At 38.5% G+C, this 14,416-nt stretch overlaps 1 protein-coding gene and 1 pseudogene across 2 annotated transcripts in view; one reads left to right on the top strand and one right to left on the bottom strand.

Annotated features, from left to right (window-relative positions):
• Positions 1 to 5,104: 5,104 nt before the first annotated feature.
• LOC107698818 (gastrula zinc finger protein XlCGF57.1-like) overlaps positions 5,105 to 14,416 on the bottom strand; it is a 66,682-nt gene continuing 57,370 nt past the window's right edge. Inside the window, exons 1-2 of one of the 2 annotated variants that reach the window (XM_016499947.1) lie at positions 12,538 to 12,542; positions 5,105 to 6,114 (exon numbers count right to left, since the gene is read on the bottom strand). In XM_016499947.1, the coding sequence (XP_016355433.1) occupies positions 5,460 to 6,053 (594 nt within the window). In that variant the 5' untranslated portion in view covers positions 6,054 to 6,114; positions 12,538 to 12,542 and the 3' untranslated portion in view covers positions 5,105 to 5,459. Of the gene's footprint in view, positions 6,425 to 12,537; positions 12,543 to 14,416 lie in introns of those variants that run through there. The other variant, XM_016499940.1, reaches the window with a different exon arrangement.
• On the top strand, positions 10,135 to 11,896 carry LOC107698935 (zinc finger BED domain-containing protein 4-like; annotated as a pseudogene).

Genomic DNA, 14,416 nt, shown 5'->3' with positions numbered 1-14,416 from the left:
GCTGTTTGAACACATGCAATTCCTGCGTGTATTAGAAAACATAACATTCTGCAGTTTATTTAATTGTTTAAGGGCATTTCGCGATTTTAATCATCATACAGTAACCAGCAACAACCACTCTTCCTCTTCTCGTCGAAGACATGCGATGCAGCACTAAACAGTCTCTCGTTGTCGGTGCTTGTAATGATTTTTGTGTCTGTCTCGGACAGCTGTTTCCACACTGCCGTCATGTTTGCTGCATTAGCGCGCGCCTCTATTTGATCGCGTCACGTCATTGTTCGGTACAATTTATTCGGTCTTTTCGCTTAATTCGGTTGCCGAACATTCGGTGCATCCCTAGTTTTCTATCCTTGAATTTTCTATAGTGCTGATTTTTGTTAGTTACACTCTTCTCTGATATACAATTTCATTCTAAGGCCTTTTGAAAGAAGGCTCTTCTGCTCTCAAAGGCTGCTTTTATTTCTTGCAAAAATGCTGTAAAAACAGTAATTTTGTGAAATATTAATATAACTGGTTATTTTTAAATATATTTTTAAATGTAATTTATTCCTGTGATCAAAGCCAGTCTTCAGTGTCACATGATCCTTCAGAAATCATTCTTAAGCCTCGTACACACCGGGACGATTATCGTGCGCGCTTATCGCCGACGTTTTTCGACGCGTCTTTTGTGTTCATACCCAAGCTATTTTCGCAGGCGATGAGCCGAGTGAATGTGAAAATTCACTCCCTGACATTAGATGGCGCTTAATGAAAAACAGAAATACCCCGGTACACATCGAATCCTATTTGATCTGCAATCTCTCTCCATAACAACTCCCTCTTATCGAGATTTTTGTAGTCACTGTCGCGTTTGTCATAAAGCCCTTTGTGTTCAGACACCAATGAGACCAGCAGCTCTACATTCATCTTGCCTCGATGCATCTTCTTGGTCTACTTACTTCCTCTTTGTCGTTAGGTATCAATGTGTGCTCGGCAAGACTGTTTTGTGCTTGAGCGCCACCAAGTCGTGTTTTACTGTAACTTCAGCAGCTCCAGGCACGTGAACAAAAGCGCCAATCTCATTGGTCGGCCAGTTTTTAACGCGGCGCGTCAAACAAAAAAAAACGAGCCCAAGGCGTTTTAAAAAAATTACGCTTTTATGCCTCGTGTTTTGCGCGTCGGTGTGCACGCTCACATTGGCTCCCTTTGTTTAGTCACGAGGCGTTAAACGTCGGCGATAATTGCACACAATATTCATCCCGGTGTGAACAAGCCTTAACACTGTAGGATCTCAGTTGTCTTAATGTCAGACTGTACGACAGTCGAGACGCATCAAAAACGAATGCACACAAGTTTTACGTCATCAATCCGTGACACGTTCAGTGTTCCCTCTCTAAAATGGTAGCTAGCAGCAAAAAAACAGTATGTAGCATTAATTTTGTTCACGACATGCCTTGATAATAAAAACAGAAAAAAACGAAGACGACGTGTGTGGAGCAAGTCATGGCTGGGCAAAAGAGGACGTTATGGAGTACCAATTCAGAACTTGAGGTAAGTTTGTTACTGAAGTTGAACATCCTGGCCCTTAATAAATCATCTTTAAGTAAACTTGAGTTTGTTCATATTTTGTTTTTGTTTTTACAAATAATGACATCAAAAGTGTCTCCATATGAATTGTTTGCTATTTTTAGAGGTGAATTAATATATGTGTGAATAACTTGCATACATTCACTCACTCACAGGGGTGTTCTAACAAATAATGCTACCAATCAGATCATGCTACCAACACTGTATTCTTTATATTGTAAGGTTAGGTTTAGGTTTGGGGTAGGTGTAGGTGTTAATAAAGCCTCAAACCACAATAATATCATGCTGGAAGCACAATCTGATAGGTAGCATTTTTCGCTGTTGAATTATGCTACCTAACTTTACTGCCGCTTTTCTACCTTCAATTAAATCAGTAATCATACAATATTTTTCTGTTCCACAGAGTGATGACACACGAGGGTTTAGAGATCTCCTCCGTATGAATGTACAGGAATTTGACCATCTGCTGGATTTGGTCTCTCCTCACATAAGCAGGACACAGACCTCAGAAGAGCAATTACTGTCAGGGAGAGGCTCTCTGGAGTCGTGAGCTCTTTTGTGCCACTTCCGCTTGATTTGGTGTTCAACAAATTGGAAAACTGGGTGTGCAGCGACGATGCATGTGTTTGTACTTCCGATGCTACAAAACAACGTAAATTATTCATTTCCAATAAAGGAAAGAAAGTAAAACGAAAGTCAATAAAAGTCTTACAAAATATATCAGAATTTTAAACAAATCAGTGGTATGTCAAACAGTCATGAGGTATCTCACCTGATATTTGTATTTCCAGAGCGATCTCTCTCCAAGCCGCATCCTTTTTAGCCCTATCATGATACAGCGGTGACGACACGTCATACAAACACTCCTTTTCCCTCTGTAACTCAATAAGTTTCTCTTCTTGCTGTACTGTCCACCTGACACCTTTCGACATTTTCCCTGAGGAGGTTTGAAGTTGTCGCGCTAATTGCATCATCAGGTTCGGCCTCCTATTCTTGGTTTCACTGAATATATTGATTATATTCTGTTGATTGATCCCTCTTTTATGTTGTGGCTTTAAACGAGCGGGTCGTAACATACCCCCACTTGATACACCCCTAATTTTATAATAAATAACATGATTTTATAAAACTACATTTTAACTGACACGATTGAGAAAGGATCACACAGAGGGTTAAAACAATAGGATACATCTAAACAGTACTTATAACACCTATATACTAAATACAATATATCACAGTCAAAAAATTATAAATATCTAATTTAAAATTCATTTGGACTTTAGTCAAACATGCACTCATTAAAATAAGCGAGCCACACCACAGTACACTTTGTGAAGCTAATTGTGACTGGAGGTTCTTGTTTTGAGGCTTGACCTGGTTTCTTCAAAGTGGTCAATTAAACGATGGCCAGCATGCAACCAGGCCAGGGGCCTGTTTCATAAAACAAGTTTACCAAATAAGCCAGGTTTATTTCAGCTAGTCTTACTTATTGTCAGTTGATTTGGTTCAAAATAAGTCAGATTAACTAAAATAAGCCTGGCTTATTAGGTAAACTTGTTTTATGAAACAGGCCCCTGGACTTTGGTTCGGACCTTGGCCTTTAAAGGGGTCATATGATGCGATTTAAAATTTTCCTTTCTCTTTGGAGTGTTACAAGCTCTTGGTGCATAAGGAAGATCTGTAAAGTTGCAAAGACTAAAGTCTCAAATCCAAAGAGATATTCTTTATAAAAGTTAAGAGTTAACCACGCCTACCTAAAACGGCTCGTTCTAACACGCCCCCACATGTCTACATCACGATGTGGGAAGATTTGCATAACGCCGCCCAAGTGTTCACGCAAAGAAAGAAGGCGTAACTTTTATTCTCACTGTAGTATTTTTGCTGCCGCCATGTCGTGAAGACGCTGTGTGCTGCGTTGTGAAAGGGAAACTACTTTGTTTGGTCTTCCAAAAGAGGACGATATCCGCTTCGTCATGCCTGGAGCTGATCCGTGCTGGTCGCTGAGGAAATACATCAACTTAGTGCTGCTCAGCTCACGCCTGCCCCGCCGCCTCAGCTCACGCCGGCCCGTCGCCAGCTGTTCTGACTTACAGTCTGTAAGTACGTTTTCATTTAAAGGTTTTGCCTCTGATGATTCAAACTAATGGGAGCAGCGTCATAGAGGGCAGAGCGTCATGTTATTTAAAGCGGACGTTAACGTGTTAACGAGTAGCAAATGTTTAAGTAGCTGCATTGGTTACTTTTACGCCACTGATAAAGCTTTTATATATAGTTTGGAGAAATAGGGATTTCGCCTAGGGCGTCAAATTGGCTAGAAACGGCCCGAGTACCCCAGAACGTAATCAGCGCTGTTTACGTTCAGCATGCACGTGCTTTCGCTGAACGTTATCAGAGTTGTTTTCTTTGCACACAAAAAGTATTTTTGTAGCTTCTTAAAATTGCTGTTCAACCCCTGATGTCACATCGACTATTTTACCGATGTTCTTGCTACGTTTCTGTGCGTTGATCGTGGTAATATTTTTGCTGTCTATGGAGGATCAGAGAGCACTCAGATTCCGTAAAAAATATCTTAATTTGTGTTCCAAAGATAATCTGAGATTTTATGGGTTTGGAACGACCTGAGGGTGAGTAATTAATGACAGAATTTTCATTTTTGTGAACTAACCCTTTAAAAGAGACTAACGTGAGAGATCCAGTTTCTGTAGCTAAGGAGAAAAATCTAAGCACAGTGTGTGATGTTGATGAGACTTTTTCTAAAGCTTTAAAGGAGTACCTACTTTTCCAGCACTTTGGATTAACACTAGTGGACTTTTGTATATACACCAGTGGACACTTTTGGGACATTCACTTTGGGACTAGCAACACGCTGGATTTCTTAAGGATTGTTTTAGGGTATGGAACTGAAAGACTGTGCTTTTAACAGAATATTGTAAATACATATTTGATTTTTCACTTTTAACATTGTTGTCTGTCTCATCTTTTTAAACACTCAAAGCTCTCGCACAGTATACTCTGACCCCATTTTAACAAACGTATAACATCTTCCAATAAAGCCGATCGTTACAAGGTCTCTTATAAAACATTAAAGAAAGTTTATTTTCTAGCAAGAAAAGGTCAAACAGTCTTAGTCACCTTCTCAATTCTCAAAATTTGCTTACCTAGAATGTATTAAAGAATTTACAGTATTAAAGAATTCCATTACAACATATAATATACACTCTCATTTAGATCATCAACATAAATCATAGATACCTAACATGGTATAGGTGAGGTTACATTAACTAGTGATTCTATCATAACGCATGTGTAAAACAGTATACAATACAATAGACAATATACAAGAACAGTAATAATACACACAATGACCTGAGGATATGGGTGTTCATTCTCAGAAATGTTTGTCTATGAATTATTCAGAGAAGAGTCGTTTTCTATGGGCATTATGTGTCTTGGAAATGTAGTGAGAGTTGCTCTGCCCGCATTCCTTTAAGCAATAAAACCAGTGTTATCAGATGATTTGTCTTTGGTTGCCATGGAACCAGAGGCCTGTTCTGCCTTTTTGAGGCATTAGTTGCATTTCGGGGGAAGTCATAGTTGGCTTGTTGGTTGGGTGAGGGGTGTTAGGGGTTATTTGTTAAATATAACAAATGTCAATGTTGCAAAATGCGATTCAGCTGTAAAGCAGCTATACGGAAGATGTTATGCCATCATCCAGCTTATGTGAAACTCAAGATTTGCTTTGTTTCTGGAACTCTTTCCACAGTGATGGCACATGACAGGCTTCCCTCCGATGTCTCTGAATGATTCTTTGGCTTTTCTTGTCTGTAAAACTCATACAACACTTAACATTTAAACAGGTCCCTCTTGAGTAAATCTTCATGTGGCACTGAAGGTTACCTTTTCGGTTGAAACTTCTCTCTAGTGTGAATTCTCATGTGAATTTCAAGGTATCGCTCTTGACTGAAACTCTTTCCACACTGAGGGCATATGTAAGGCTTTTCCTCAGTGTGAGTTCTCATGTGCCTGTTAAGACTTCCTTTATGAGTAAAACTGTTTCCACACTGTTGGCAGGTAAAAAATCTCTCCATAGTGTGAATTCGCCTGTGGACTTTAAGGCAGGTGAAGGGTTTCTTTTCAGTGTGAACTCTCATATGGTAATTAAGGGTTCCAGGTTGACTGAAACTTTTTCCACACTGTTTGCAGGTGAAAGGCTTCTCTCCAGTGTGAATTCTCATATGGTGAACAAGATTTCCAGGTTGCCTGAAACTCTTTCCACACTGTTTGCAGGTGAAAGGCTTCTCTCCAGTGTGAATTCTCATGTGAGATTCAAGATTTACATGTTGACTGAAACTCTTTCCACACTGTTTGCAGATGAAAGGCTTCTCTCCAGTGTGAATTCTCGTGTGAACTTTAAGGTTTCCATGAAAACTGAAACTCTTTCCACACTGATTGCATGTGTAAGGCTTCTCTCCAGTGTGAACTCTCATGTGCTTGTTAAGGCTTCCTTTATTAGTGAAACTGTTTCCACACTGTTGGCAGGTAAAAGGGCTGTGGACATCAAGGTTTCCATTTTCATTGAAACTCTCTTCACACTGAGGGGATCTGTTAGGCTTCTCTCTATTGTGAATTTTCATGTGCCTGTTAAGTTTTCCTTGTTGATTGAAAGTCTTTCCACACTGAAAGCAAGCAAAATAATTCCTAGTTTCTGTCTTTTGAGCTATTTTTCGTGTGGAAGTCTTTCCAGACTGTAAGGAACAAAAAGATTTTTCTCCGGTTATGAAATCATGAAGATTCTCATACTGATCTTTCTCCTCAATTTCATTCAGTACCTCCCCCTCCTCTTTCAGTGCCATCAGGTCTAAGGTGAAAAAACAAACCAAAAAAAGTTACCCCCAGTTTAATGGCTCAAAGCAGTCAACATCAAAACATGTAGATATGTAATCCATGTATGCTAGATCCTACACCAGGGTGTCCAAACTTGCTTTTGGTCGGCCTGTGTCCTACAAAGTTTAGTTCCAACTTGCCCCAACAAATCTGCTAGAAGTTTTTGAAGTTTTCCAAAGACATTGATTAGCTTTAATTGGGATTAGAGCTAAACTCTATAGGACAGCTGTCTTCCAGGAGCAGGATTGGACACCCCTGTCCCATATCCACTACGCTACTGAAAGAGGCATTACATGTAATCTGATGCATATTTGCATTCATGATGCATATTCTAATCAGCGCAGCATGAGCTTGGCTTTGATCATTAGAAAAATTCAGCACTGAGATTCATTAAAAGAAGGGTAATTAAGGGTAATGAATTGCAAACACATTATATTGTTCTGTGTAGTGCGAGTCTGTAAATAAACTATAGATTTGTATTGATTTGTAGTGGTGAGTGGGGTTTCATATGATGGTTATTCTGTACCATTATTTTGTTTTTCTCTTGTTCTGTTCTGCAAAAATTACTTGCTTTGGCATCTAACCATTGCTACAACCAGGGCTCAACATTAAGCCTTGATATGTGCTTGTCCTTTGGACAAGTAAATCAATCATTAATTTGTCCAAGTAAAAAAGTTAGTTGTATGTAAGAAACAGGATTTTTTGTTGTTGTTGTAAATGTCATCTATTTGTTAGCAATATTCTCATCACTGTTTTATCAGCTCGAACATAAATATCTGTGGTATTTGCCACATTAAACGAAATGAGTTTCAACAAAATCCACTACAGAAGAAACACAGAAAGGGTAATTTAGATGCATTTATGAAGCTCAGAGGTAGTAGCATGAATGTACTTACCTAGCCTAGCAAAATTACTGCAATGTTGAGAGATAAATGTTTTATACATGTTAAAATATTTAAATTATTATACAAACATGAAATGTTTTTTTTTTAATGCAATGATACTTTTACACATGAAATTAAACTGCCAGTAGATGTTAGGTCTTAATAAGGGAGTCATAGACATTTGAATGAATCAGTTGAATGAATGATTCAGATTAATTCAAGAATGAAGCAAAATACTTTATGTATGGGTCATTGAATCTCTGACTAACAGGATTCATACAAAAATGCTGAATCAATCAGTAACAAAACACTGTTGTGTGTTGTTCACAGATGCGCAACTAGTCTTCAGTGATCTTTCTTTGGAACTATTTTCATCCGTCAGTATCTCGAAAATGTAAGTCACTTTATGTTAACTACTTGTTTGTTAAACTTGTATAAAATCGGTGTCACATTTGCAGTCATGCTGATATTTAAGAAAACATCACTCTTGGTTATGTGTTGTTGCTTATTATGCAATAAATATAAAAACCCAACTTTATACATTTTCACCACAGTATATTTCTTCTGTGAGTTTCTTTGCGTGTGCCGTTTTGATTTCTCCATGACAGTCTCTCTCACACACAGTAAGGCTGCACAAGCTTCATCTGGCACGACCATGCTACTGACAATACATTATCCATGATCAGTCACCATTTACACTGAATGTAATAAAATCCGAATCCTTCTCACGAAAGTTTTAGTGCATCCTTTTATTAGTTTTTATTAATGAGGCCACTTGTCCAGTTGAGCAAATAAAAGTCCCTTTCACATGCCCCTTCAAAAGATCCACTTGTCACAGACAAACAGACATGCGTAAATGCTAAAATCAATGACACTGTCTATGCTGATCAATGAATGGACTTGTTTGAGATTCACCTCGCTTTGCCTGGAATTTAGACAAGAGCAGGTGGCTGTAGTGAGAGGAGAAGTGAAGTAAGTGCAGTCGATACAGACAGCTGTCATATCTTGTAGTGTGTCAGCCACCTACAGTATGAGATTAAAGGAGGATAGTGTGATTCAAGCTCATGTGCTTTGTTGCTAATAAACTGGATGTAATTTGAATTCTGTTGTTTTGATATAAAAATATACGACTTAAGAAAACTAAAGTTCTTGTTATGTAATTTGGAAATACAGTGTTGCTTGAAAGTTTGTAAACCCTTTAGAATTTTCTATATTTCTGCATAAATATAATCCAAAACATAATTAGATATTCACACAAATCCTGAAAGTAGACAAAGATAATCCAATCAAACAAAGGAGACAAAAATATATACTTTGTCATTTATTTATTGAGAAAAATGATCCGGTGTTAAATATTTGTGAGTGGCAAAAGTATGTGAATCTTTGCTTTCAGTATCTGGTGTGACCCCCTTTTGCAGCAATAACTGCAAGTAATGCTTCTTGTAACTGCTGATCAGTCCTGCACAACGGCTTGTAGGAATTTTAGCCCATTCCTCAGTACAGAACCACTTCAACTATGTGATGTTGGTGGGTTTCCTCTACAGATCGACCGATATATCGATTTACAGATATTTTTCCCGATATTTAAGCATTTTACCATAATCGGATATCGGTTTTGTAATATTGGATTTACCGATAAATGCCGCCATCTTGTGGGTGTTTTGAGAATTGCACGCAGGATCGCCATTACAGCGCATCTGAGGGGAGGGGAGGCAATGGCATGCACAGGTAAAGTATACTTACTTGCTTTGCTGTAATTAGCAAACTTTATTTAACATAACGCACAACCATTAATGCACAAATTAGATGCGTTTCATAAATGCCTGAAATGTAGCTAGTTTATGCAGCTTGTCTCTAAGAAATAGAGACGAGCTCACGGAGTCACGTAAAATAATCCGTCAAGTCCTGTCCCAATAAAGATGTAACTTTGCATGAATTAAATAATACAGCCATGAATGAGCACAAGTTGAAAATAAAAGCGCTGAATTTAATTCTCTCTCTCTGTTGTATATTTGCTCATCATTAGTCTCGTGAAGCCGCTTTCATATTGCTGTTCACTGACCGGTTTGATGTGGTTGATGCTCAGGAAATGCTCCAGCATGGCCACCGTATGTAACTTTTAACAAGATTCACTTGTTTAAAACACCGTAATTATATAAACATTTACTATATAACCATTAATTCGCTAATAAACATCCAAGTAAACACAACTCTATGGAAATTAATTATTTATTATCTCCGCGAGCGACTGCTGTTTGAGTATAGTTCTGTGTAAATGCACAGATAAACAGCGCTTTGTCAGCAGGTATTTCATAATCTAGAACGACAAAAACATTATTAATAATTCTGATATAACATACCAGTTAAGAAATGCAATAAAATACGATGTTTTGTTTGTTATGTTCCAATATTCCAGAGAATATTATTCAGTTATTTAACATTATCCAGTGAATTATTCTTCACTCTTTAGCCTATTAAACGGTTTATAAATCTACTAAAACTGTAGTTTAAAATGCAAAGTTGATATGACTCCTGTCTTTAATTTATTTTCTCCATTTGAAAACATTAGACATTCTACATTTATTTTGCTTATTGTTAACATTAGTGTTGCTGCTGATGCTTTTTATAAATACAATTATTTTTTGTAATATGAAGATTAAAATTAACATGAAAGACTACTAATTTTCAACACTTTTTTTTTTTTAGATAACAGAGGAAAAACCAAAGTGAAGTATGGACTTACTTCACTCAGTCATTGCCAGGGCTGGCAGTTTGCAAAGAATGCCAAATGAATGTGAGCATGGGGTCAAAATCTAAAACAACAAAAAATACCTCCAACCTGTGGACCCGCCTAAAGATACATCACTCAACTATCTTTGAAGAGGCAAAGAAAAAAAGATGCTGAAGAGGAAAATACATCAAGCCACATTCAAGCTTCTCTTCCTATGATGTTTGATAAACAGACAAAGTGGAAGACATCTGATGTCTGCTCAAAAAAACTAGACAGGCTGATTACAGAAATGATTGCTACAGACAATCAGCCTTTAAACTTTGTTGAAAATAAAGGCTTCCAGAGACTCATGGCTACTGCAGAACCAAGATATACTCTAAAGAGTGAGAAGTTCTACAGAACAGAGGTTTTCCCCAGTATTCACAGCAGTATCGTTGAGAAGGTTAAAGCACTGCTAAAACCTGATAAAGCAGGTTATAACTTGGCTTTTACCACAGACTGCTGGTCCGGTACAACTGAATCCCTCATGAGTCTCACATGCCATTTCATTGATGATCAATGGATTCGCAGACAAGTAATTCTAAACACAAAAGCAATGACTGGATCACACACTGGGGAGTACATTAGTGAGATGTTCTTGGGAATGCTGGAAGAATGGGAAATTGACAAAGACAGAGTGGTTCTTGTTCTCAGGGACAGTGGTGCTAACATTGTCAAAGGTATGAGAATTGCTGAACTGCCTGACATGAGCTGCAGTGCCCACATATTACAGCTTGTTGTCAATGATGGCCTCAACTCACAAAGAGCTGTCCAAAATATTCTGTCAGTGCTGAGAAGCTGTGCTACCCATTTTAATCATTCCTTACTAGCCAAACAGTGTTTAGCAGTGATCCAGCAGGACCTTCGGCTACCTGCACATTCCATCATTCAGGCTGTGCCAACCCGATGGAATTCCACCTTGCACATGCTGGTCAGGATGCTAGAGCAAAAAAGGGCTTTGAACATATATGCCAGTGAGCATGGTGGGTTCACTAGCCTGAGTGCTGAGCAGTAGAATATTGTCAGTAATCTTATTGACACCCTTTCTCCAGTGGAAGAGGTCACTCTTGAGATGAGCCACTACGAAAGTTCAGCGTCATGCATCATCCCATCTGTCAAAGTTCTGAAGATGTTGCTCAGCAGCCAAGGTCCCTCCTCTCATGGGATTAAAACAATGAGACAGGAGATGCTGGAGAGTCTCACCAGACGGTTTGCAAAAGTGGAGGTGGTGAAATGTGCAGTCCTTGCCTGTCTTCTGGATCCAAGATACAAGGCACATGCCTTTTCATCTGACACCACACTGTCAAATGCAAAAGAGTGGCTTAAGGAGGAGACAGAGAGCTTAGAGCAAGACAATGCACAAACCACACAATGTGAAGAAACACAGCCAGATGATCCTAGCACCCTTTCAAAAAGGCCCCGGACAGACAAAAACCAGAAGAAACTGATTGATGAGATGTATGACACTATGCTTGGCGCTAGTTCTGAAGTTGCTGGGTCTAGCCTTGAAGGAGAGCTTCAGCAGTACCTTCTGGAACCAGTGATTGACAGAAGGATGGGCAAGCCACTTGAATGGTGGAAACAAAATGAGAAAAGGTTCCCCATTCTTGCTCCTCTGTCAAGTAAGTTTCTTTGCCCCCCGCCTTCTTTGGTGCCCAGTGAGAGAGTCTTCAGTGAAGTCGGAGCCATTTATGAAAACAAACGAAGCAGGCTTACGGGGCAGAATGCTGAAAGACTTTTTTTGTAGCGTTTTCTACACTACAACCTAGTTCTGCTCAACTGGGAGTATTAAGCTACATTAAAATAGCAATGCTATTTTTTTCAGGTGTTTTAGATTGTTTTTTTTTTTAATTGGTTAGAATTACTTGTGTGCTTTATTTATTTTACCTCATCTAAGGTTTTATTTTTAAACAAAAAAAGTTTATAAATATCGGTTATCGGGCACATAAACACAAATTATCGGTATCGTATCGGTTCTAAATATCGGTCGATCACTAGTTCCCCTCCTATGAACTGCTTGCTTCAGGTCCTTCCACACAATTTCAATTGGATTAAGATCTGGAATTTGACTCTGTCATTCCAAAACATTAACTTTGTTCTTCTTTAACCATTCTTTGGTAGAACGACTTGTGTGCTTGGGGTCGTTGTCTTGCTGCATGACCCACTTTCTCTTGACATTCAGTTCTCGGACAGATGTCCTGATATTTTCCTTCAGAATTTGCTGGTATAATTCAGAATTCATTGTTCCATCAATGATGGCAAGCCGTCCTGGACCAGATGCAGTAAAACAGGCCCAAACCATGATACTACCACCACCATGTTTCACAGATGGGATGAGGTTCTTATGCTGGAATGCAGTGTTTACTTTCTCCAAACATAATGCAGCTAATTTAAACCAAAATTTTCTATTTTGGTCTCATCCATCCACAAAACATTTCTCCAGTATTCCTCTGGCTTGTCCACATGATCTTTAGCAAACTGCAGATGGGCAGCAATGTTCTTTTTGGAGAGCAGTGGCTTTCTCCTTGCGACTCTGCCATGCACACCATGGTTGTTCAGTGTTCTCCTGATGGTGGACTCATGAACATTAACATTAGCCAATGTGAGAAAGGCCTTTAGTTGCTTAGAAGTTAGCCTGCAGTCCTTTGAAACCTAGTGGACTTTTGCACGTCTTGCTTTTAGAGTGGTCTTTGTTGGTGGACCACTCCTGGGGAGGGTAACAGTGGTCTTGAATTTCCTCCATTTGTACACAGTCTGTCTGACTGTAACATTTCCGTCACACGCTTGAGGTATTCAGCCAATCACAACGCACTGGATAGCTGGCCAATCAGAGCACACCTTGCTTTTCAGACCGATGAGCTTTGTAAAAATCAACGCATTTCAGAAAGGCGGGGCATAGAGGAGAAACAATAATGTACAGTATGTAGAAAATAATGCGTTTTTTTTAACCTTAAACTGCACAAACACATTGCATTACACCAAATACACAAAATAATGTTCTTTTTAGCAACGCCATATGACCCCTTTAACGCACGCGTACGATCACACCAGTGTGATCACTCTATGGCTGGTCCCTGAAGCGTACGATCACACCGGTGTGATTAGAACGTTCAGTGCATCACGTGATCACCTGCTGAATTCAAATCTGCTTTCGCACTTTTCCTGGCATTTTGTCATATTATCACAACTATCCAGTGTTTTCAACCATATAACGCTTATTTTAGATTCCAGACATTTAAATACACTTAAGTACTAGCAAAACAATACATTTATAGTGTTTCTAGTCAAATTAGCGTCTATTCCGAGCTGCTAATCTATTCAAATGTTTATAAAAAGCACATGGCTCCAAAGCACCATCACTTTACAGTATCGTAATGACCGTCATTTGTAAAGTGACACATCACATCAGTGCCTCGCTCCTCAAAGTTTAATGAGTGTGTAGATGACACAAAGCTGCCGATGTTAGCTACATTAAAAACAGATGGGCACTATTTGAATGGGTTCCTATGGAGACAGGAACAGAAGAGCATCCAATCAGAAGTTAGAATTTGTAATGTCGGCGTTCATCGTTTACTCAGGAAAAAGGTCTATACAGCGCTATAGACCAATTTAAAGTAGACGTCACAGTTACGTCACTTGCAGCTGCGCGCGCATAGTGGTTGCAGAAAAACACTGGGAACAAGTGGAGGTAAATGGGTAAAATCCATGGAATAAAATAAAAAAATATTTTTGTGCCTTTTGATGTCAATCAAGATCGGAATGCAAATAATTTTTATAGAATACTGTCGTCAAAGACGCCATTTGAAGCTAAGCGCAGACGTTTAAATGTACATACTATGGATGAAAACTGCTATGATTACTCTACTTTTAAAGCATAAATTCGATTTAAACAATAGGTCTACATAATATTCACATATGCTGTTCATAGGGGACGTATTGTATTAGCCCTACAGTTACAGCATGAAATATTATTTAAACCTTACTATTAGAAATATTATTTAAACCTTACTATTAACATTTTTACAAAACATTTATTTACTTTATCTCAAAATTCTGACTTTTTTCTCGCAAATGCAAGTTTATATCTGCTAATTCGGACTTTATGACTCGACTTAACTCAAAAATAGTGAGTTTGTCAAATCTGAGAGAAAAAGCCAGAAGAGCCGAGGGGAAAAGAGAGAATGACGAGTTGTTTTTCCTTATTAGAATTGTGAGATATAATCTCGGAATTGCGAGAATAAAGTCATAATTTTGAAATATAAAATCAAATTTACCTTTTTTTATTCTTTTATTCCATGGCTCCATAGACTGC

The sequence above is a fragment of the Sinocyclocheilus anshuiensis genome, unplaced genomic scaffold, assembly GCF_001515605.1.
Source record: "Sinocyclocheilus anshuiensis isolate Anshui unplaced genomic scaffold, SAMN03320099.WGS_v1.1 scaffold1447, whole genome shotgun sequence".
Taxonomy (NCBI): Eukaryota; Metazoa; Chordata; class Actinopteri; order Cypriniformes; family Cyprinidae; genus Sinocyclocheilus; species Sinocyclocheilus anshuiensis.
This window is presented reverse-complemented; position numbering and strand designations above follow the sequence as displayed.